Genomic DNA, 24898 nt, shown 5'->3' on the forward strand with positions numbered 1-24898 from the left:
AAAGAAACACTATGCACCTGCCCACACACTGTCTTGTAGTCTGCCATTGTTGTTTTGGTTGTCAAGTACTCATTGCATATAGACTGAACACATGATACACTTGCTCATGACATTGCAATATTTACCTAATAATGTTTTTGCAATTTATGATGACAATAGTATTTTTTTTAATTGTACCATTTGAAAAGTTTTTAGTAGTTAGGATTTGTAGTCCCAAATTGCTACTGTCATGTAAACTAATTAATGAACAACATGCATAAAATTTGTTCCATTATTTTTTAAATCACCGGTGAATGATTTTGTGTTTGAAATGACATTGTGGTCCTTCAATGAGTATTGGTGCCGTTCTAATTAACAATTTGCTATTTTTATGCTTGACAAATGACAATAATCTGATAAAATGTAAAAAATAAAAAATAAAATAATATATATATTATCTTATAATATATATATATATATATATATATATATATATATATATATATATATATATATATATATATATATATATATATATATATTTCATCATTAATAAATACCTGTCTGATCTGCCTCCTTCTAAACTGAAGCGGAGGTAGTTCATGCCATCTAGGTACTGGCCAGGTAGTGAATCATCTCCTAATTCTCTCAAATCCTCCGCTCTCAAATATTCACCACCATCACCTGTCATAGTGTCATCACCTGGTGATAGAAAGACAGACAATGTAATTACTGTGATTACATATACTATCCGTATAGTCTACTCATTTACACACTTGTTTATGATCAATTACATGAGAGACCTTAAGTGAAAAAAAAGATTAAATATACACACATGTAAACATACACACAACCTTTGTTTGATATATTCTTCATTCTTCATACAGATAGCATATATCAGCAAAGCCTCTACGCTTTTAGTAACACAGCAATCTAGACTGCAGCAGTTCTAGTGCATTTAAATCAAGGTTAAGCTAAATGAAGCTGCCGTGGAGTCTGGCCAGTAAGTGCAGTGTCTCTAGCCTGTATTCTATACCAATGAACCGAGGACATACTGTAGACTGACAGTGGAGTTTGGCTTTCAGATGCATATTGGCTGCCTAGAGTTTGGAATGGGGAAAAAACAAGAATAAAAAAGTGCATAATATGATGAGCAAATTAACAAATAATTAAATTATCAAGCACATAGGTGCCAAACAGTTGTTCAAAATGGCAACAACTATTATTTAATTAATTTACTTTTGTTTTTATGTCATCTCTATTATCTGTTATCTGTCAGTTGTGTTTGCCAATGTACAAAAAATGTTCATCAGTGTTGCCCCAAAATTATTGAACAACACCCATTCTTGTCTTGTCTTCAAATCTTTTTTGATCCACTTTGAGTGCTGACTACTATATAATTACATAAAAATCATATAATTACAGTGCATCCGGAAAGTATACATAGCGCTTTACTTTTTCCTCATTTTTTTATGTTACAGCCTTTTTCCAAAATGGATTAAATTTATTAATTTGCTCAAAATTCTACACACAATACCCCATAATGACAATGTGTAAAAAGATTTTTTTTAAATGTTGCAAATTTATTAAAAATAAAAAACCTGAAAAATCACATGTACATAAGTATTCACAGCCTTTGCTCAATACTTTGTTGATGCACCTTTGGCAGCAATTACAGCCCCAAGTCTTTTTGAATATGATGCCACAAGCTTGGCACACCTGTCTTTGGGAATTTTTGCCAATTCCTCTTTGCAGTACCTCTCAAGCTCTATCAGGTTGGATGGTAAGTAACAATGTACAGCCATTTTCAGATCTCTCCAGAGATGATCAATAGGATTTAGGGCTGGGCCACCCAAGGACATTCACCAAGTTGTTGTGAAGCCACTTCATTGATATTTTGATGTGCTTTGGGTCCTTATCCTGCTGGAAGATGTACCGTCGCCCAGGTGTGAGGTCAAGAGCACTCTGAAGCAGGTTTTCATTCAGGATGTGTTTGTATATTGCTGCATTCATCTTTCCCTCTATCCTGACTTGTCTTACAGTTTCCACTGCTGAAAAACATCCCCACAGCCTGATGCTGCCACCACCATGGTATTAGCCTGATGATGAGCGGTGTCTGCTTTTCTCAAAATGTAACGCCTGGCATTCACTCAAAGAGTTCAATTTTAGTCTCATCAGACCAGAGAATTTTGTTTCTTATGGTCTGAGAGTCCTTCTGACGCCTTTGGCAAATTCCAAGCATGTCTGGCCACTCTACCATACAGGCCTGATTGGTGGATTGCTGCTCAGATGGTTGTCCTTCTGTAAGGTTCTCCTCTCTCCACAGAAGAAAGCTGGAGCTCAGACAGAGTGACCATTGGGTTATTGATCACCTCCATGACTAAGGCCCTTCTACCCCTATCACTTAGCTTAGATGGCAAGCCAGCTCTAGGAAGAGTCCTGGTGGTTCCAAACATCTTCCACTTATGGATGATGGAGGCCACTGTGCTCATTGGAACTTTCAGAGCAGCATACAGTTTTCTTAACCTTCCCCAGCCTTGTGTCTCGAGACAATCCTGTCTCAGAGGTCTACAGACAATTCCTTTGTCTTCATGCTTGGTTTGTGCTTTGACATGTCAACCCTGGCACCTTATATAGACAGGTGTATGCTTTTTCAAATCAAGTCCAATCAACTGAATTTACCACAGGTGAACTCCAATAAAGCTGCTGAAACATTTCAAGAATGATCACTGGAAACAGAATGTACCTGAGCTCAATTTAGAGCTTTACGGCAATGGCTGTGAATACTTATGTACATGTGATTTTTAATACATTTGCAACAATTTCAAAAAATATTTTTTCACATTGTCATTATGATGTGGTATTGTGTAAAGAATTTTGAGGAAATAAATTAATTTAATCCATTTTGGAATAAGACTGTAATATAAAAAAATGTGGAAAAAATTAAGTGCAATGAATACTTTCCGGATGCACTGTATTTCTTTTTTTCTATTATCAGAATCAGAATCAGAATCAGAAAGAGCTTTATTGCCAGGTTTGTTCACACATACGAGGAATTTGTTTTTGTGACAAAGCTTCTACAGTGCAACAGCATTACAGAGACAGGACAAAAAACAGATAATAAATATATTTTAAAAAATACAAGTAGTGAATGCAAATATACAAATTGACAAGTGTATGTACAGCTATATTACTATATACAATGTTATATGAGCAGCTGTTATGTGCAAACTGGCATGTAAAGTGTGTTGTTAAATAAGTGTATATGTGTATAAAAGTGTATAGCAAGTAGTGATGTTGGTTCCACAATTATTATCATCAAGTGTTCATGAGATGGATTGCCTGAGGGAAGAAACTGTTTCTGTGTTGGGCTGTTCTGGTGCGCAGTGCTCTGTAGCATCGACCAGAAGGTAAAAGTTTAAAGAGGCAGTGTGCTGGCCTGTGTAAATTTATTATTGTTACATCTTTTGTTTAAACCATTGAGTAAAAGGCATAAATTCAAAATCCTAAATTCAGAATTCCTGCCTCATTCTTGATCTGTTGCACACATTACATTTGTCTCACCTAAATGTTACAGCATTCCTTTTAAACATCATAAACTCGAAACACTCTTGTTGTCAATATGGAAGTGTCCAATTTTTAAAACTGTGCAACCAGGCTATGAGCATGTGTTTTACACTCACCTTTGAGAACTTATAGTTTTTAACATGCTTTGACAGTAGAAGAAGGGCTTGAGTATTTTTTAGAATATCACTTGCATTTCTGGAGCGTAAAAATACTTCGGTGGACACATGACCTAACTATTTTGGGTGCAATGCAATTCTATTAAACAAAATCAAAACAAAGGCTTCAGTACATATCATTGTGTTAAAAAAATCATTAACCACTGCAAAGGTTTGTCAGTTATTTAGTACCCTACATGTACACTAAATGTAGCCAATTCCATAAGTCCATGCAAACCTCTTGCATCCTAAGTATGTTAAAACCAAGTACAAGCATTTATTAAACCACAGCAGTCCATGCTCTGTCTATCTATACCTTCAAAATCAATAGAATCATCTGACATTGCCCCATCCTCTACCAGCATCCGAACTGCAGGAAATCCCATGTTAACACACATCAGTCACCCAGATATGCAGTTATACCAGAACACACTAAATATGTGCCACATTACAAGAGAAAACTGATCAAAATCTTGCCAATGCCATTAAAGAAATTATGTATACAGTTTTTCTCAGTCGCATTTGGTACATTTCTCACAACACTATTTACATTTGCACAACAGTTAATGCATTTCTCAAAACAATTATTCATTTGTGCACATCATTGTAGCAGTTTCTCATTCCTTCCAACAAATTGCGAATGCTTTTGGACATGCATATATTGCTTTTATAATACTCTCTACTGTTTTATAACATTATCATTTGCTTATGTCATGTGAGTCAAAATTAACTAAACTTGTGAATGCTGAATAGCCATTCCATATAAAACTAAGAGTCCTGATTTCATTACTTGACTCATTACATACAAAAATGTTGAACTAGTTGTCAAAAATCTGTCAAGCAAATTTTATAAAACATTTAAAATCTTTTTTCTGAAAATTTTCTAAATTGAACAATTTCATGAATGATTTACAGACCTATGTATGTTGTAGGTTCAGTTCCAATATTTACTGCAATAGTGTTTACAGTTGTGTACAGTTCTACCCAAAGGGAGTTTATGTTTGTTGTAAATAAGGGTGTATTTATTCTTTTGCACAATGCTGTGAATAAATTTGAATTGCAAAGAGCATATGCAGTGAAAATGTGAAACATACATTTTCAGTGTCTTGTACTTAGATACCTAACTAAATGCTGTGATGTCTAACTTTTCTGTAGTTTTCAAATGGCTGTACAAATAGTATCTAGTCCTGTCTTGAGCATTTTCAGGAAGTGTCACCAAAATCTGACTTTTTTGCATTGGAAAAAAAAATTGAGAGTAAACTGTCATAATGAAAACAGGACAAAGCCATTTTACTATCTTGTTCATAAACAATGGTGTCAGGACACTGACACTTTCATTGACATGAATACTTGCTTTTGAGGAATGGGCTATCCATTTTAAGCATGACGCGCTTTTGCAGGTTATCAACTAGGTTTTGCAGTTTGTACTAATTGTTTTGAGAAATGCATTAACGGTTGTGAAAATGTAAATAATGTTGTGAGAAATGCACCAAAGCGAAAAACTGTAATCCACCGACTGATTTAGTGACTGACTGACCAGCTGACTGATAAGGACTGTCACAGATGGATGGATGGATGGATGGATGAATGGGTGGATGGATGGATGGATGGATGGATGGATAGATAGATAGATAGATAGATAGATAGATAGATAGATAGATAGATAGATAGATAGATAGATAGATAGATAGATAGATAGATAGATAGATAGATAGATAGATAGATAGATAGATAGATAGATAGATAGATAGATAGATAGATGGATAGATAGATCGATTTTTCAATAGGGCAATTAAATTATTGTCACACTCACCCTCTTCATCAGACACATCAAGGACTTCTGTCATGGTTTCTGGCACATTTAGTTTGTGTTTCTCTGTCACCGTCTATATGGAAGTAAATTAATTTAACTAATACAGTAAAACACACACACACACACACACACACACACACACATTGTATCCATTTTGGGGCATCTTAAAAAGCATCTTCTACGGTTAATTTACCGTTGTGGTTGTGACAATTTCTTCTGTGACCACTCTCAGTGTGTCTACCACAGAAATGTATCCAAGGCGACGTGCGATGGCAAGAGCAGTGTTTCCATTCTACACAAAACAAACAAGACATTAACCACAACCTAATCAATACATTTTGTTACCTTTGGAACAGTAGATGACACACTCTTTCCTCCCCAAATGCACCAGACACCTTCTTATAAGCACTGCATGTTTCTCTGTTTAATTCTGAGTATGCTCCAGACAGCACACAACATTTATGCTTGTTAACCTTTACTAACATGTTTTACTATTACCAAATTATTAGTTATTGGAATTATAACCCCTATTGTAGTGTAGACTACTGCAACAACATGTTACCAACATTTGTTCATTATTTCTTCACGTTAACTATTTAACTAAAGCCACGGTCACACTTCACTTTTGTCCTATAGACTTCCATTCAAATGTATGCAACAGACTGGAAACGCAAGCTAGTGTGACATGTTTCGCAGTTCGCTGCATTGCAAAGTTCAAGCTAGGTAAAATCTGACCTGCGTAATCGCATCTCGTGACTGCGTGAAACCAATCATAACATTACCTCTCTGTACAGAAATGTAAAAAATGGATCAATCGCTCACTTTTTATAATGCCATATAATCATCTTGTCTAGCCCCACCCCTTTTAACAGCACCGTACGACACAATTTCGCAAGCTCAAACTCTAGTGTGATCGAGGCATAATTAAGCATTAACTGTGTTAACTGATGTATTAACTGACAGGTTAATAAATGTTTAATTTACATTCATTCATTCATTCATTTTCTTTTCAGCTTAGTCCCTTCATTAATCTGGGGTCGCCACAGCGGAATGAACCGTCAACTTATCCAGCATGTTTTTACGCAGTGGATGCCCTTCCAGCCACAACCTATCACTGGGAAACATCCATTTACACTTATTCACACACATACTGTACACTACGGACAATTTAGCTTACTCAATTGACTACCGCCCTCCTTAGTTACTGTTGAAATATATTGATCGCAAGTGCTCAGTTTGTGATCACATCTCTGCTTTGTTCTGTTGATATGTAATTTCAAATATTTATAGCTTGAAACAGATGGAAATATGATACCTATTAGTATGCCTACTATGGAGAGGGCTTAAACGGAGCAGATAATATTGAGCGGAAAAAAAAGAAAAAGACAGCTGGGAAACATAACCTGCTTTGCATTTTTGTATGAAACACAGTTTAGATCTGTTTAGGGTAAGAGGTGTGTGAGTTATTGCCGTCGGTCTATCACTGAATGTGTCAGGAATATCAAAACAAAACTAACTTAACTCCGCTCCTTTAGTGCCCCTCACAGAGTTTGATCCACGCTGGCACTTCTCCACTTGGGTTTTAAGTTTTGAAAAGGGAAAAAATTCCACCACCCTGTCCAAACTTTTCGGATACCAGGTATTAGATTTGCACAATCCATATGCACAACGCTATGGCCTGTTTCCCTCGCTCGAAAGCTTGACAGAGCTTCTGCGCGTAGGTACGGTTGCTAAGCCACGATTGGTGGGTGGCGGTTTTTGGGTGTGGCTTAGCGAAGGGTCAATTCACCTATAACCACATGTCTTTGGACTTGTGGGGGAAACCGGAGCACCAGGAGGAAACCCACGTGAACGTGGGGAGAACATGCAAACTCCACACAGAAATGCCAACTGACCCAGCCAAGGTTCGAACCAGTTACTTTTTTGCTGTGAGGCAACAGCACTACCTACTGTGCCATCGCGTCACCCGGTTATTTTACATATCAAATTTATTATTGTTATATATGTGTTGTTTATTGTTATGTCATGCTATCTAATCTATGAACAAATGCATTTAAGTGAGAGTAAACATCAACTAATTTTAAAGAATAAATGTAAATAATGTAAAGAGGTGATAAGAATAAGAGTACGTAAGTTAACATTAACAAAGATCATGTAATGCTGAATAACAGTTGTTATACCACTAGTTCATGTTGACTAATGCAGTGTTTCCCAACCCTGTTCCTGGAGGCACACCAACAGTACATATTTTGGATGTCTCCGTTATCTGACCCATTAACTTCAGGTTTTGGAGTCTCTTCTGATGTTATGATAAGATGATTCAGGTGTGTTTGACTAGGGAGAGGTTGAAAATGTGGACTGTTGGTGTGCCTTCAGGAACAGGGTTGGGAAACACTGGACTAATGTATTAAACAACACATCAATAAAGGTTTAGTTAACATTAACAAAGATTAAGTAATGATTAACAGGTGTGTTGTTTACTGTTAATCCATGTTAACAAATGTTAACTATCATTAACTAATACACCCTTGTTGTAAAGTGTTACCTATTAATTTTCTGGTAAATTTGTATTTAAGACAATGTAGATATGTAGATTTTAATAAAGAATCTGCAACAACATAAATTGCAGTGTGCGTGTGTGTGTTTGTATTTACTCACCACAGTGATGGCATTGGGTTTGGCCCCATACTGGAGTAAGACATTAATGATGTGTGTGTTGCCTTGTTGTGCAGCCTGGTGCAGAGGTGTATAACCATTCTGACAAAGACACAAATGTTATATTTTCCAAAGTGCATATAACATGTTTCTATCTTTTTTGTAGCTATACTTATGTATGTAATACTTAGGGTTACAAGTGTTTATGTATAGTGCTCAGCATATATAAGTACACCCCTCACAAATCAATCTTTTAACTTGATATTTTTAATAGGAAACTATACAATATTATATTTGTGCATATACATTAGATTAGTCAGTACTGACGCCAAATCTGGAGCTTATCTAACAAAATAACTTACAATAACAGTCCAAAAACTATTAAATACAAATTTAAAACATAGCAAAAATCTAGAGAAGCAAAAATTTTGAAAAATTTATTGAAATGAAGGTTGTCATTTTTTGCAACATTTTGCTTGAATTTAATTGTATTATCTTTCAATTTCTAAATATGTTTGGTGACTTTAATAAGATTTTAATAAGATTATCTGTTTAATATATGTTTTTTTTAAATGCACCAAAATACATTGCCCATATTCACTGAGAAATGGAGAAAAATATTCATTTTCAAATTGGGGTATACTCAATTATGTTGAGCACTGTAAAGTTGTATACTTATTATTATAAATAATGCATTGAGAAATACCTTTGTTTTATCGTTGACACTTGCCCCACTCTTCAACAGAAAATTAACCATCTTAGCATTTCCATAGTGACAGGCCACAATAAGAGGTGTGTATCCCAACTGGAAAGAATATTATAGGGCCATCGTCAGTCAAATGTATTAATAAATGTAAAAATGCCAAAAAGTGTTTTGCTGTAAAATAAAGTCTGCTTACTTTGGTTTGTTGGTCTAAGTTGGCACCTTGCTTAACTAAGATCTCGCCAACACCTACTTTGTCTTCTTGGGCAGCCAGATGAAGTGATGTAAGTCCACTCTGAGAAAACATGAATTACATGAATTAACCAACCCAGGATCATTATTGATACGTACCACTATATACATTTCTGGAGATCACCAAATATGTCCCAAGAGGTACTTTTTTTGCAGTTTTTGTTTTCGCAAATCCTCCAGAGGCCACTGTGTACGCTTTTTGAGATCTTAAATTTCTCTCGCGAGTGCAATTCATACCTCCTGTTCTCATGTAAATCTGCCAGAGGCCGCTGTGGATGCTTTTTCAGATCTCAATTTTCTCTCACAAATGCAATTTGCACCTACTGTTCTCATGTAAATCCACCAGAGGACACTGTCACTGACTGACTGAATCACCCCCTACCCTAAACCCAACTGATGTTTTCAAAACAGTGTTTTCAAAAGCACCATGTGACCCGATCACCCGCTTCCCTAAACCCAACCAACAGTGTTTTCAAACGCAATCCAAAAAAGGAAAAGCCCTTGTGGCCGCCTGATTTTTACCACCTTTTCAGATCTTACCACGTTCTCTCCCTGTTATTTACTTGTTTATTAAAATTTTTTGCCTTTTGCTTTTGTTTTACCTGCTTTCTGGAACTGTTCTTTACCAGACTCGGACCCCATCACTGCGGTCAACTCCGCTCTGCATCTCAAGTCTGCCGATGGCGAGCTACTCGGCAAACTGGTAACAGCGGACAAGATGCCCACAGGGAGGTAAGCAGTCAGCTGGTAACGCGAAATAAAACAGAAGCCATAGGCAGCGCCATACCGCCCTGTAGCATGCCTTTTAAAGATGAAATGCAGCCATTCATAGCTCTGGCTACATAATTTGCGCTGTTCAGAAATGTATACGGGGGTATGTTTTCACAATGAGTCTGTGCTAGACTTAACAAAAGCAGACGTCCCTAAACAGCAGAGCTTGACCTTGACTAATCTCATTTTAAAGGTTATTTTGGTCATGAACAACTGAAATTATTTAAGACCTGTTTTTTTTACGATCGGATGTGGTAGAATAGAGAGATTTTTCCTACTTTTGTTGGTTTAATTAAAACACCAGAAGAAGACATGCAAATGTATCGATTACGAAGTCACATTAAGTTATTTGTGCTGCTCTAGGAAGATTGCATTGGGCCTTTTGTAAATGAGAATCTGCGTCTGTTTGCTTTTAATTACCATATTATCAGTGGATCATCCTAATCAGCAGAAATTGCCATGCCCATTGGCTTTTATGGGATGGTACTTTCACACTAATTTGCCCCGTTTAGTAAATCTGGCCCCAAATATTGAATATTATTATCTGTAAAAGCGATAAACAGCATTTTCAATTATATATTTTTTAATAACTCTGCCTCAGAAACTGCCTTTAAAAATAACAGATGTAGTGATTTTGATTTTAAGTCACTTACCTTAGTGGTTACATTGACTTGGGCTCCTCTCTGCAGAAGCAAAGCCGCCATTTCACTGTGTCCCTCCTGGGATGCCAGATGGATCGGCATCACCCCCTGTTTTGTCTGGATGTTGGTCTCAGCTCCATATTGTAGGAGTGTGGTGGCTATTTCCATTTGATTCTTTTTTGCTGCTATATGAAGAGGAGTGTATCCATTCTAGGTGAAGAAAGAAAGAACAAAAGGCATGGTTAGGCTGGTATAAACACAAAAATTTGCAACCCAGGCTCATTCTGAAAATGTACCTCTATATACATTTCTGGAGACCGTCAAATATGTCCTCGGAGGTACATTGTTTTTGCAGTTTTTGTTTTCCTGAATCCACCAGAGGCTGCTATGTATGCTTTTTAGGATCTTGAATTTCTCTTGTGAGAGCCATTCACGCCTGCTGTTCTGTCGTAAATCCACCAGAGGTCACGGTCGACTGACTGTTTGATTGACTGAATGACCTATTGACCTGACCGATCAATTGACCCACCCTCCCTCTTCCCCAAACCCAACCAATAGTATTTTAAAAAGCACTGATTGACCCAAAAAGGAACGGCGTCATACTGTACATACATTTATATACATACATACATATGGCGTCATACATTTTAAAAAATGAAATGCAGCCATACGTACTTCTGGCTACATAATTCAGGATCTCCAGAAATGTATATAGGGTTACGCTTTCAGAATGAGCCTATGTTAAAAATTTAAGAGAGAGAGAGAGAGAGAGAGAGAGAGATGCTATGGTGCTCTAAGTGGTTGCTAGGCGGTTGCTAAGGCGCTGCTAGGTGGTGGCTAGGGTGTTTTGAGTGATTGCTAAGGTGCTGCTGGGGTGTGTTAGGTGGTTGTTAAGGTTTTGCTAGTCAGTTGCTAGGGTGTTCTGAGTGGTTGCTAAGGCGTTGCTAGGCAGTTCCTAAAATGTTCTAAGTGGCTGCTAGGTGGTTGCTGACGTGTTCTAGATCATTGCTAAGGTGTCGCTAGGTGGTTGCTAGGGTGTTTTGAGTGTTCACTAGGCCATGGATAGGGTCTTCTGAGTGGTTGATAAGGTGATGCTAGGCAGTTGCTAGGGTGTTCTGAGTGGCTACTAAAGCGTTGCTAGGGTGTTCCAAGTAATTGCTAAGGCGTTGCTAGACCATTGCTAAGGTGTTCTGGGTGGTGGCTAGGGTGTTCTAGGTGATTACTAAGGTGTTGCTAGGCACTTGTTAAGGTGTTCTGGGTGGTTGCTAGGCAGTTTCTAACACAAATTACCATGTACCAGTATAATTAGTATGTTTGTTAGTATGATTTTAGTATGAATTGGTTTGTTGTCAGTATGTCCAATGTAAAGTCAATAGCAGTTTTTTTTTTTTACAATGGAAGTCTATTGGTTGCTAGGGTGTGGTTAGTTAGTTGAAAGGTCATCAGTGTTTGGCAGATTGGTAGTCTGAGTTAAGCATAACCTTAAGTCAGTTTGACAGTGTGATTTTCTCAAGCCACCATAAATATGATATATTAAATAATATAATATATATTTTATTTATATTTTATTTAATTATAATATATATTATTATTAATTTTTTTATTCTTCTTATTTTTTTTACTACTACTACTATCTATTGAGAGAGAGAGAGAGAGAGAGAGAGAGAGAGAGAGAGAGAGAGAGAGAGAGAGAGAGAGAGAGGGAGAGAGAGAGAAAGAGAGAGAAAGAAAGAGAAATTACATCTCACCTTAGCGGTGGCATGAGGAGATGCCCCTTTGTCCAAAAGGAGGAGTGCCACCTTCTGGTTATCATAATGAGCAGCGACATGTAGAGGAGTGAGACCATTCTGCTGGGATGAGGGTCAGTGCAACATGATTAAGGGGGAACTGTTAGCATTGCAAAAGCATTAAATCAAACCTACAGTAAGCACACATATGGAGTATTTAATGCAATAGCAGTGTTAACAGGGATTGTTATTGCATGTTAAAAACGAAGGTGAGATTATCATCTAAATTAGAGTGCAAGCTCGACAACAAACAAAACCTGGCTCCTTATTAAAGAAAAAAGGAAGAAAACTAAGTTGTTTCCTTTTCTTAACAAAATGTTATCAGTAAGTAAAACGATGCTTACCAGTACTCTTGCAGTCAACATAGCCTCAAGGCAATTCTTTTAAACAACATCCCATAAGATTCTTTGAATTAGACTTAAAACTAATAGTTGTGTACATATTTGTCAAAAATGCCCAATTAAAGCTACTATGTCTTCATCAAAAATCAATCAATTATGGTTTTCCGGTGCATTTACCTTCCCAGCCGAGTCAGGAGGTGCCCGTCGCTGCAAAAGAAGCTTTGCCACATCCAGGCTTCCATATTTTGAAGCCACATGTAAAGGTGTGAATCCTTTCTGTGGGTATGAATCAGATGAATCAGATCATTCTTATTAGCCATATTATCTGAATTAAATATAGATTACATTGCAATATTGACATAACTCAAAATGTATGAAAATAAAAGTATAACACTTTAGTTTAGGTCACAATTCATGCTATTAACTATTGGCTTATTACCTGCCTGTTATCAAGATATTAACTGTTCACTAGTAGTTATGAAGTATGATCTTATCCTGCATCCCTAATCCTAGCCAAAACCTAAACCCAACTTCTACCTTACTAACTATCAATAAACAGCTAATTAGTAGTTTATTAAGCTTATAGTGTCAGTTAATGATTAGTTAATACTGTGAATTGTGACCTAAACGTATTGTGTCCTAAAAGTATTACCGAAAAATATTTTAAGTATTTTTAAAAGCACAGAATGTTCACATTAAATTTCGTTATTGCTTGCTCACAGCTAGATGTTCTGAATGTAGTTTTTTAATACTGTCAGCAGAGAGAGACAATGAGTCATGTGAGACCTCATATCTGGACCAACACAAGGATACTTCAGTTTAACAGCATTAACAATGACTGTAGTCAATTTGATTTTATTCTAGTATATTTTGGGGAGACTTTACTAATAAAAAAAAAAACAATTACACCTTGCTGTTAATTTACAATTATTTCATCTGCAACAAAAAATAATAATAATAACAATAAATGTCAAATCAAATTATTTTATAAAACCTATTTTGGTCACACTTTGACATTCCCCTTTAGGCATTTTTAAAAGCAATTTTTCCATTTCATATCAAGTACTTAATAAAACTCTTCTGACACTAACAGCATACTAACACTCTAAAGGGATGTAATAACATGTAAAGTAATTGCAAGCAATGTTACTGTCTAAAAGAGACCATTAAAATAAAGTGTAACAAAAATTATTTCCTCTGGCAATAACACCCAAAAACGGACCCATAATTTTCAATTACTATGTTGATTTTCAACATAAGCAGACAATGACTTGAACAGGCTTTTTAACTAGCGCATTCGCATGGTGAATCAACTTCACCAGCAATGTATTGCTGGTTATATTGTTCTACCAGCAACATAACATGAACCCCAATGCAACATCATAATAGTACAGCTATAAAGTATTACTATAAGTAAGTTTATACAGTACACCATGCAGAATCTGGAAAAAATAATAATTTTTAAAACAATAAAATGCTTTTTTAGTGCTGTTTTAAATATTTTATTTATATAATAATTTCTTTATATTTACATTTATAACAATATATTTTACATGATTGAATATTTATTGACAGTTTTTGGTTTGTAATTGTTATACGTCTCCTGATAAAAATCTGAACAATCTGATAACTTTCTTCGTATTTTTTGGAACTTTTGATTATTGACCCCTTTCCAACAACAGCTATTGAATTTTGAGGTTAATCTTTCTACACATCCATTGTGTAATTACTGTTTTTAGTCAAATATGAACAACTTTTGTCTCATTATTTAAAAATGTTATGCCTTAATGCTTCAAAATATTTGTAAATTGTACAAAAGGTCAACATGGTGCATTCTTGAAATGCACGAACAAACTCAATGGGTTCTTGTGAAAGTTCAAATGTGATGGCATGACCACTTGATAGATCATTTCGTTTTTTAATGTATGTTCTGAAGGACTCATACAGTTTGGGGGAAAAACATTTAATGAAGGGACAGCAGTCTCAGATTTGATAAAACAAAATCCTTAAAGTTATAGTTCACCCCAAAATGTAGCATTTAATAACATTACAATAAAAAACAACATTAAATCACTCTTTTTTTTAAACCTTTGTGAGTTTCCATCTTCTGTTAAAAACAAAAGAGGATATTTTGAAGAATGCTGAAAACTTGGAGGTCAGTGATTACAGGATATCAGCATTCTTCAAAATATCTTATCTTGTGTTCAACAAAATAAAGAGACATATAAAGGTTTAGAACCACGTGAGGGTGAGTAAATATACCTTTTTGGGTGAACTATTCATTTACATGTGCACTAAATGAATTCTTACAAACAATGTTTAATATTTAAAGCATCAAAACAAACAACATCAGGGTGAGTAAACAATAACAGAATATTCTTTTTTATAGATGAACTAACTCTTTAAGAATGATTCAGGTTAAAATTAGTTTGAAATGTTTTTTTTTCTCATTTTTTATGGGTGAAAATCTGATTTTTACCGACCTTGGTAGCTAAGGAGTGAGCAGCACCAGCTTCTAACAGCACCGTAGTAACATCCAGGTGTCCCTCCCGTGCAGCAATGTGAAGCGGAGTGTAACCATTAGCAGTTGCTGCATCTGGATGAGCCATGTGTTGAAGCAGAAGCTGGACAATCTCGGTCTTACCCAGACGAGATGCAATGTGAAGAGGTGTCTGATCCTCCTGGTGAGAGAGGAGAGTTCAGAAAATTGTCTGTTTTCAACATCCAGATGTAAAATCCTCTAAGTGATATTTGAAATTTAGCTTCCAAAATTTCTTCCATTTTTCTCAGGCTCCAGTGTGTAGGTTCAGTAATTTCACTTTGATGGCAAAGAATATGTTCTTTTCCATGCCCTTAAAGTGAAATAACTTAATATAGACAAAGGAGGCTAAGTGAAATGCTCATTTTAGAAAATAATTTCTAATATGAACTCTCCACATTATGGATGCTTTTTTGTGTTTTAAAATAAGCTTAAATAAAAAAATAAAATACTTTGCTGATTTTTCAAACTACTTATTTAAAATGAGCTGAAACAACTTAATTAATTTATGTTCAATCCAATTAAATTTGTATAAACAATTAAGTTAATCTAATCTGTTTGTCTCTGGACAACATGAAGGAATTGTGTGGAACCCAGAATTCTTTTTACAGTGTAGGACAATCTTCATTAAATAATGTGTTTGTACTTGTAACAGTTTGATGCAGGCCATGTTTGATGTAGGCCTCATTTTCGTCTTATACAGCATATTAGCTAAAGCTTGTCATTAGTCAATTTTCTCTTTTAGCCCCTTAAAAGCTTTTATCAGTTCTCCACTAGTTGTGAGACTCCACTAGTTGTAACTACTGTTACTGTTACATCCACTGCTCTAATATGACAGAAGAGTACAATTTCAGTACTAAGTGAATACATGCAATCTTGAAGAATGCCTTTGGCTTACCCTTGCTCTTGCATCCACCATGGCTCCATTCCTTAGAAGACAGCGAACAACCTCCATTTGTCCAGCGCGGGCAGCCATATGCAAAGCAGTCTCGCCACGCTGGTGTAAAACACAGAGGAAGGTCATGTAATGCTTTAGACAAGAGATTTGTAAATGATGACGCAAAACCTGTTCCAAAAATGTGCTTTTTGTTCAATTATATTTACAAAGTACAAAATATATAATAAAAATCACTAAAATACATTTAAAATTATTTAACTTAAAAACAAAAAAGCAAAAAATATATTTATTAAAATGTTACAAACATATTTTAGTATGATCGAATATATTAAAAGTCTTTTATTTTTATTATTATTATTACTGTTGTTATTAATAATAATAATAATAATAATATTAATACATATTTGTGTGCTATTTAAGTTTATTGAAGTATTAAAGAGATAGTTCAGCCAGTTGAAAATTTACTCATTATTTGGAACATTTACCAGAAATGTACATTTTCACTTATAAAAAAATGTGATGGGACCTGACCTTTAAGCTTGTCTTCCTCAAGAAATCATACAAAAACAAACATTGATTCATACAATTCAATGATAGAACGCATCCTTGATCACTGTCAGCTTCTCCTCCATCAAATGAGTCAGCCTTAAAGGTGTATTGCACGCATTTTGTGTTAAATGTAATGCAAATGTGACGGAACTGACCTTAACATTGGGACAATTGTAAATTTATTTGTATTATATATTTGTAGTATTTGTAGAATTTATTTACAATTTCATGTTTTTAATCAATTGATGTAAATGATAACAACTTAAACTTGGTATTTCTGAAGCTTTCTTCCCTAAATAACAGTTTTTAGCATAACAAAACTATTAAAGCTGTAGGACAATGACAGGGTTTGTACAGTGTAAGGTGTAAAGTGTTTTTAATAAAGAAATAAAATCTGATAACAAAATGAATGACATATTCAACTCACAGAAATCAACCATCAGTCCATTTTAGAAATTTTTGGCATGAAATAGTTTTTATTTACTGTATTTATGTTTTTATTTCAGAGACAGATGATGTACGTTTCTGGTAGAATTTCCCATATACAAGTTGTTCCCCTTCAGGAGGGGAACAGAAATGCTTTGTGGAAACTTCCACTATAGGGATTTCATCAGAATCCAATCATCTGAAAGAGTATACAAATGGGCCAATAAAATGCCAATGAGTTGGCAGTATCAGCATGCACCGCTGGCGCTACTTACAATCAGTTTGGAATATAAGCACAGCGCGTGCCAAGCTGAGGCATCCTTTTCACTTTAGATCCTTTCACTAAGCTTCTGAGAGAGTCGAGAGAGGTTTTCTCTAACTGTTACGACAGAGAGAGAACGAGAAAGCGGGCTGCTTCTCCTGGTCCAGAGTGTGTGATAACCAGCGGTAGACAGTCGAGCTGGGTTGCTCCCTTGCCTGCCGTTCGATGGGGCCAGTCCTCCAGAGCGGTTTGTATTGTTGTGAATTTCCTAAAGAGCAACACGGTCGTGCAGCACGTCTTTTTCAAGACATCGCTCCGACTGTGCGTTTCTGGATGTGGTGGTTCCCTGTCCCCAGATGATGGGCACCGATGGGCAGACGCGGGCAGTGCATGCCATCACTGCGATGGCATGTCTGTTGCGCAGTTAAGATCGCGGCTTGCTCTTGCTAAAGGGGCCACCCACCCCAGTTGTCCCCTGCTCCGTGCTGGACACTCGGGCAGATCTGAGGGTTACAGTAAATCCGTCGCCTTCGGGGTTGTGGACCTCTTGCTCCACCACGCTCTCCATTCAAGCTTCGAGTGAGAGAAGCGCTCCGTCCCTGGATGGTCGCCCTCTCACTTGATGACACCGAGGCTCAGATGTCCATCGCTGCATCGGAGGACAGGCTGTAATTGTCTGATGAGGGCTCGAACCCGCTCCCAATCAGACTCGGCTATGCAATTCAATTTGCGAAACGGCCTCCCAAGTTCACGGGTGTGTATTTCACCAGGTCAGCCCTGTGTTCGCCCCTGTCTTGTGAGAGGAGATTGCTGTCCTCCTGGCGTAGGATGCAATCTAGACGGTCCCTCCAGCTGAGATGGAGAGCGGGTTTTACAGCCTGTACTTCATCATACCCAAAAAAGTGCGGTGGGCTACGGCCAATCCTAGATCTGTGTGTTTTGAACCGCAGTCTTTACAAGCTGCCATTCAGAATGCTTACGCAGAAGCGCATCCTCTGGTGCGTTCGTCCTTGGTATTGGTCTGCAGCAATAGACCGGAAGGACGCGTACTTCATGTCTCCATACTTCCATGCCACCGTCAGTTTCTGCGGTCTGCATTTGAAGGTCGAGCCTGGCAGTACAAGTCCTCCCTGTCGGGCTCTCTCTGTCTCTGCGGGTTTTCACATAGCTCACGAAGGGTACCGCATACTCTCATATTATCTCGACTGACTGATTTAGCGCTCACGGGATCAATTGATTATGCACAGAGACAGGGTGCTTCGGCACCTCGACCTATTGAGGCTTCAGGTCAACCGAAATAGGAGCAAGCTTGCCCCCGTGCAGAGCATCTCTTGGTCTCACTGATATTATTTCAGAGGCTCCTGGAGCATATGGGATCCGCAGCCGCTGTCTCGCAGCTCGGGTGCTCCTTATGAGACAGCATTGGCTTCATGATCAGGTCCCTAGATGTGCATGGCGCGCGAGCACGCACCGGGTGACTGTCACTCTGCTGTGTCGCCGTGCCCTCAGCCTCTGGACAGACCCTGCATTTCTACAGACCTGTGTGCCTCTAGAACAAATGTCCAGGCATGTCATCGTTTCGACGAATGCATCCAGTTACGCTGGAGGGCCGTGTGGTGCGGGCATGCTGCTATGGGTCCATGGTAGGAACCTGGTTGCATTGGCATTTTAACTGCCTGGAGCTGTTGGCAGTGTATCTCGCAATGCACAGTTTTTTACCGTTGCTAGAGGGGAAACAAGTGCTGGTCAGGACGGACGTCACAGCGATGTTGGCGTATATCAACCGCATGACGGTGCGCTGGGAATGCATCGCCTCAACATCTAGTTCCCAGAGGTGCGAGATGTGGATATTAATTCTGTCCTGTTCCTCTCTCATACCCACTTGGAGATCTCTCTGAGGAGAGGTCTGCTCGATCACTCGACTCGTAAGATTTTACGTTGGCATCGGTCAAATGGGCAGGGTATCTGGAAGCATTTTCGGTCAGCGAAATGTGCCAGCATTTTGGGCCGGCCCACTCTCACGTTTTCCTGAGACCCCAGCCCACCTACGTGCCCTAGATTCCTATAGCATTCTTTTTAGACTACGTAGTGAACCTGCAAGCGCTGCCCACGGAGGAGGCAGACCCAGCCCCCTTATTGCTGTGTCCTGTTCACTCTTTGCGTATTGTACAGACCGTACTCAGAGCTTTTAGATCCTCTGAGGAGCACTTTATCTGTTTTCCCAAAGTACTCTCATATTAAAATTCCTAGATATTAACTAGATGCATTGCGACTCCCAAAAATATATCTAAATCTGTAAAACTTCTGTTGAAGTGAGATAAGTAAGGGCAAGAGAACACGTTGGAAGACCGCACCTCTGTTGATACAGGTACGCTCACGCTCTTGGCTTGGCATAACCTCTCATCGGGGGTAAGGTAAGGTTCAATCATTGTGGCTTTTCCATACATTTCCCTATAGTGGAAGTTTCCACATAAGCATTGAAGTTCCCCTTCCGAAGAAGAACGCCAAGGTTACTAAAGTAACCCTCATTCCCTGAGGGGGGAACGACAATGCTATGTTCCTTCACCACAATAATTGCCCCTTAGCTGTTGGGCAATCCCTCAGCCTGGCACGCGATGCACCTATATTCCAAATTGATTGTAAGTAATCAACGCCATGCTGTGCATGCTGACGATGCCAACTTATTGGCATTTCATTGGCCCGTTTATATACTCTTGGATTCTGATGAAATCCCCATAGTGGAAGTTTCCACATAGCATTTCCATCCCCACCCCTTGGGGAACGATGGTTACTTTACTACCCGGAGCGTTCTGTTCTGTTTCATTACTCTTCATCTGTTGAACACAAAATAAAATAGTATGATAAAAGCTGAAAACGTTTAACCATTGACTTCCATAGTAGGAAAAACAACTACAGTGAAGGTCAATGGTTACAGGTTTCCAACTTTCTTCAAAATATCTCCTTTTGTTTTCAACAAAAACAAAAAAAACTTAGAACAAGTAAAGGGTGAGGAAATGATGACTGAATTTTCATTTTTGGATGAACTATCCTTTTCAGCTTTTAGGTTAGCAACAAGCTAATGCTAAACAATTTAAATTGATTCCATGTTAATTCTGCTCTCTGGAGCGGTTGGCGGATTGTGTTGCTGCTCATGAAGAACATTTCTCACTGGTCCAAATTACTGTATACTACATTATGAACAAGTGGCAGCTCTCTGTTTACTTACTATGTTGCTGACATCGGGAGAAGCTCCATTCTGCAGCAGTAGAAGAACAATGTTGAGGTGACCCATGAAGGCTGCCACGTGGATTGGTGTGAGACCAGACTAGAGGAAGACAGAAGGCAATGAATGACATCAATGTAATTATCTTATCAAATAAGTCATTAAAGTATACATTCTACTATGTGTTTCTTTTAAAAAAGCATATTACACATGAACAAGTTATTATACTGACTAGTGTATACTGTATATAAAAAAGTGCTGTTTGGATAAAGCAAAAGAAAGGACATATTGTCAAGTCTGTGACTGGATTTTTACTGCAAGTATTATTAAATTCTGACATGCCATATATTTGGCAACAATTTTGCACTACAAAGGCAAAGTGCAGAAACTACGTACACAAACACTAAAACTGAGTGTTTGCACCAACTAGTCACATGTCATATGATTTATTTTGCTGAAACAGGGCAAAATGAAACCATGAGACTTAAGCTGCTTTTCCACGTGGCTTGGCTCATTTGATTTCAGTTTTGCTCAGCTCGGTTTGCATTTCCTCCGCAGTACAGTACTCTAGGTCAGCAGTTCCCAACAGGGGGGGTCCTGGCCCACAAAGCGGTCTCAGCCACCTTTGTGGGTCGCGTCATATTTAAAAAAAATTTTTTAGCAGTGGATAATTAGGAGAATGATCATGTTACCTTAGTTCATTTTATCCCCTAGCTTAGTGGTCCTCAACCACTGGTCAGTGGATCAATTGGTACCGGGCTGCACAAGAAATCATTAATTATTTCTGTTTTATTATAATTTGAGTCTAAACCATCTTTTATTTTGAAAAATCTTTTATTTTGAAAAATGATCGTATTCTCTCACTTAAATCCTGGTCACTTTAGTGCCCAAATTTAACCCAAAAGCAGCAAAATGAGTAAGAAACAGACATCTTTGGAAAGTTTCTTTGCCAAGGGGAAAAGGCCCAGTAAAGGAACTGCCATGGGTCCGCAACCCATTTGTCAACAAATCAGGTGAATCCAGCATGTCTGTGCAAGAAGATCAACTGCTGGAGATCGCAAACGACGGCGGCCTTTTAGGGGCCATTCGCATATCACATATTTCTAGAGTTTGCACAAGTTAGGTATTTCCAATGGAGATGCACAGCTTGCTCGCACAATGAAAATAATTAGCGAAAGCATGAGTGGGCATGAGTGGGCTTCACGCAGGTGAGTGGGCTTGACAAACCTTAATGCACCAGACATTTTTTTAAAAATCCTCATATGCTTTACATGTTTGTTTCTGCATTTATATAACTCCTATTTTCATTTATAGCACTTTTCGTTTTTGCATCTCGTGTTTAAATACACTAACAGCTATGCAATAGAACACCAGCTGTGCTAATTATTTTCTTTGTTTGCTACCTTTATGATTCGACATGATTAGATTTGATTCTAAGGCACATTTGACTGTACTGAGCAGTGTGGCACGACAGCATGGAGATCTTTAATCATCTAATTGCTGAAATTAGCAAGTTGTCTGGAAGTGGCTAAATCTACTACTTTTTAGGATGAGTGAGCAGTTGGCAATCAGACTATTTAAGTAATAGCTAACCCTACATCCTCTGACTAACTTCAGAGTGTCAACATACTGTCTGTGAAAAGACACGCAAACCCGGTGCGTGAAACTCTGAGCGGCGTTTGGTCCCTAATAAACGTATAACTGAAGAGTATGGGAACAGATATAGATTAAAACTCTAAATTAAGTCATAAATTATGAATGTGATCCGTTCTTACAATTAGAAATACAGTCTAAATTTTACGATCACTTAAAATTGGAGTCAGATTAAATTCGGGGCTAAAAAAACAAATATTAATAAATTCTAATAAACGAAATTCTTTTCAGAAGCACTAGAAAAGGCTTACATGCATTTAATCTTTGACTATGCTGTTAGTGTCGTCATTAGGCTAATAGATGGACTTCTACAGGCTAAAACATATAGTAAATAACCAGCTTTTGCAAGATAATTGATAATAATGTATTTAGAGTTTCTTTGCACAGAATAATCTGAAATCACCTTGTTTACTCATTCCTTTTAAGCGATATGTAATGTAATGTAATGTAATGTGTATTTTTATATAGCGCATTCATTGTGTATGGCCATACACCCAAAGTGCCCACTGTTTTCCAGCCAAGACTGCTGCTCTGCACAAAAAAAATTGGCCAGAGGAGAAATGGTCATGTCCAATTGAGCCTGGTTTCTCTCAAGGCTTTTTTTCCTTCGCTTTTGTCAATTGGTAAAGTTTTGTTCCTTGCCGCTGTCGCCACTCGCTTGCATGGTTTGGGACTTGTAGAGCTGCGCATCAATGGATTTGCTCTTCAGTGTTTGGACTTTCAGCAGTGAAATTTAAACCACACTGAACTGAACTGAACTAAACTGAACTTCAACTCTAAAAACTGAACTGACACAGTTTCAACTTACTAGAACTTCTATGTTAAGCTGCTTTGACACAATCCGCATTGTAAAATCGCTATAGAAATAAAGATGAATTGAATTGAATTGAATAAGTAAGAGAAATCTTATACTAAATATAAGTGAACAAATAAGTATGTGAGTAAATAATCATAATTTTTTTTATCCTTTAATGAAGAACTAAATCTCCGTGCCACTCTTATTTTAGTATGCATCCCATACCTCAGTGATAGCTTGAATGAAGGCTCCATACTTGATCAGCAGCTCCATCACCTTCACTCTGTTTTTCTTACAGGCGATGTGCAGTGGAGTGAAACCGTTCTAAAAAGAAAGCACCAGCAGAAAAGAGTTGCACGATTATGAAAATTTTTTTATTTGGGATACAAGACTCCCAATAAGAAGAATGCATGTACCAGTGCTCTAGCGTTGGGATTGGCTCTCTTGTCCAGTAGAAGTTTGGTTACTCTGTAGTGACCACAGTGGGCGGCGACGTGGAGGGCGGTCAGGTAGTCCAGTGTGACATCATCAACGGGCGCCTTGTGCTGCAGCAGGTGCTTGACACACTCCACATGGTCACCCTGCGCTGCCATGTGGAGCGGTGATAAACCATTCTGAAGGAGGCAAATTGACAGAAAAAGAAATAACTTGTCATTGATGCATCACTTACAATTGTGTAAATTTATGTGCAGTATAGCTAAATGCCTGTTATAAAAGCACACATGATCATGTTACCAAACAAACACCAGATTACTGAACAATAATCAATGCTTGATCATTTCAATATTTTTACTGTACTGAACTTGCTTGGACTGATTTTTGTGTAATTTGTTTTAAAGGGATAGTGCATGCAAAAATTGTATTTCTTCATTATGCACTCACACTTTCTAAACTGAATTTCTGAATTTCTTACTTAAAAAAAAATAGCCATTGACTTCCATGGTAATTTACACTCACCAGCCACTTTATAAGGTACACCTTTATTAGCACCAGATTGCAACCCCTTTTTGCATTCAGAACTGCCTTAATCCTTAGTTTCAGCAAAGTACTGGAAATATTCCTCAGAGATTTTGGTCCATATTGACATGATAGCATCACACAGTTGCTGCAGATTTGTCAGCTGCACATCCATGATGCGAATCTCCTGTTCCACCACATCCCAAATGTGCCTGTGACTGGTGACTATGGAGGCCATTTGAGTACAGTGAACTCATTGTTATGTTCAAGAAACCAGTCTGAGATGATTCACGCCTTATGACCTGGAAGTAGCCATCAGAAGATGGGTACACTGTGGTCATAAAGGGATGGACATGGTCAGCAACAATACTCAGGTATGCTGTGGCATTGACACAATGCTGAATTGGTAATAATGGGTCCAAAGTGTGCCAAGAAAATATCCCCCACACCATTACACCACCACCACCAGCCTATATCGGTGATACAAGACAGGATGCAGCCATACTTTTATGTTGTTGACACCAAATTCACACACAAAATCGCGGGAAATACACCGGCGTTTCATTTAGCGATTCTGAAAAGTTCTCTGTTCATTCTAGTACACGGCTAAAAACGCAAATCACGTGACCACACACTCTCTGCCCAGAGCTGCAGCCACTAGTTCAGCGGGTGAGCATAAACCCCAGGTGAGAGTATAGTGCATGTCAGACAGTTCATCTGCTGGATGATCTCATCTCACTATAGTTGTTAAACGTGATATTGAATTCATCTTGTTCATCTCTATCTAACAATTCTTATGTCTTTTAAATCACTTGTTCTCAGTTAACTGTTTTGGCTGAGTGCAAAGATAAGCTAATATATTAATTTATATAACACATACACTGATTCTGCACATTGACTGATTGCTTACCTTTATCGTTTAAATTTAATG

General features: G+C 37.8%; 1 protein-coding gene across 2 annotated transcripts in view; it reads right to left on the minus strand.

The window, feature by feature from the left end:
• Nucleotides 1-24898, minus strand: part of ank2b (ankyrin 2b, neuronal) — a 165224-nt gene that overhangs the window by 69925 nt on the left and 70401 nt on the right. For both annotated transcript variants that reach the window (XM_056462194.1, XM_056462193.1), the window contains 14 exons: nt 23427-23624; nt 23236-23334; nt 20565-20663; nt 16102-16200; nt 15148-15345; nt 12842-12940; nt 12285-12383; nt 10549-10746; nt 9069-9167; nt 8876-8974; nt 8173-8271; nt 5708-5806; nt 5515-5587; nt 540-681 (listed from right to left, as the gene is read on the minus strand). In XM_056462194.1, the coding sequence (XP_056318169.1) occupies nt 540-681; nt 5515-5587; nt 5708-5806; nt 8173-8271; nt 8876-8974; nt 9069-9167; nt 10549-10746; nt 12285-12383; nt 12842-12940; nt 15148-15345; nt 16102-16200; nt 20565-20663; nt 23236-23334; nt 23427-23624 (1700 nt within the window). The remainder of the gene's footprint in view (nt 1-539; nt 682-5514; nt 5588-5707; nt 5807-8172; nt 8272-8875; nt 8975-9068; nt 9168-10548; nt 10747-12284; nt 12384-12841; nt 12941-15147; nt 15346-16101; nt 16201-20564; nt 20664-23235; nt 23335-23426; nt 23625-24898) is intronic.

This window comes from Danio aesculapii, chromosome 7, assembly GCF_903798145.1.
Source record: "Danio aesculapii chromosome 7, fDanAes4.1, whole genome shotgun sequence".
Lineage (NCBI taxonomy): Eukaryota > Metazoa > Chordata > Actinopteri > Cypriniformes > Danionidae > Danio > Danio aesculapii.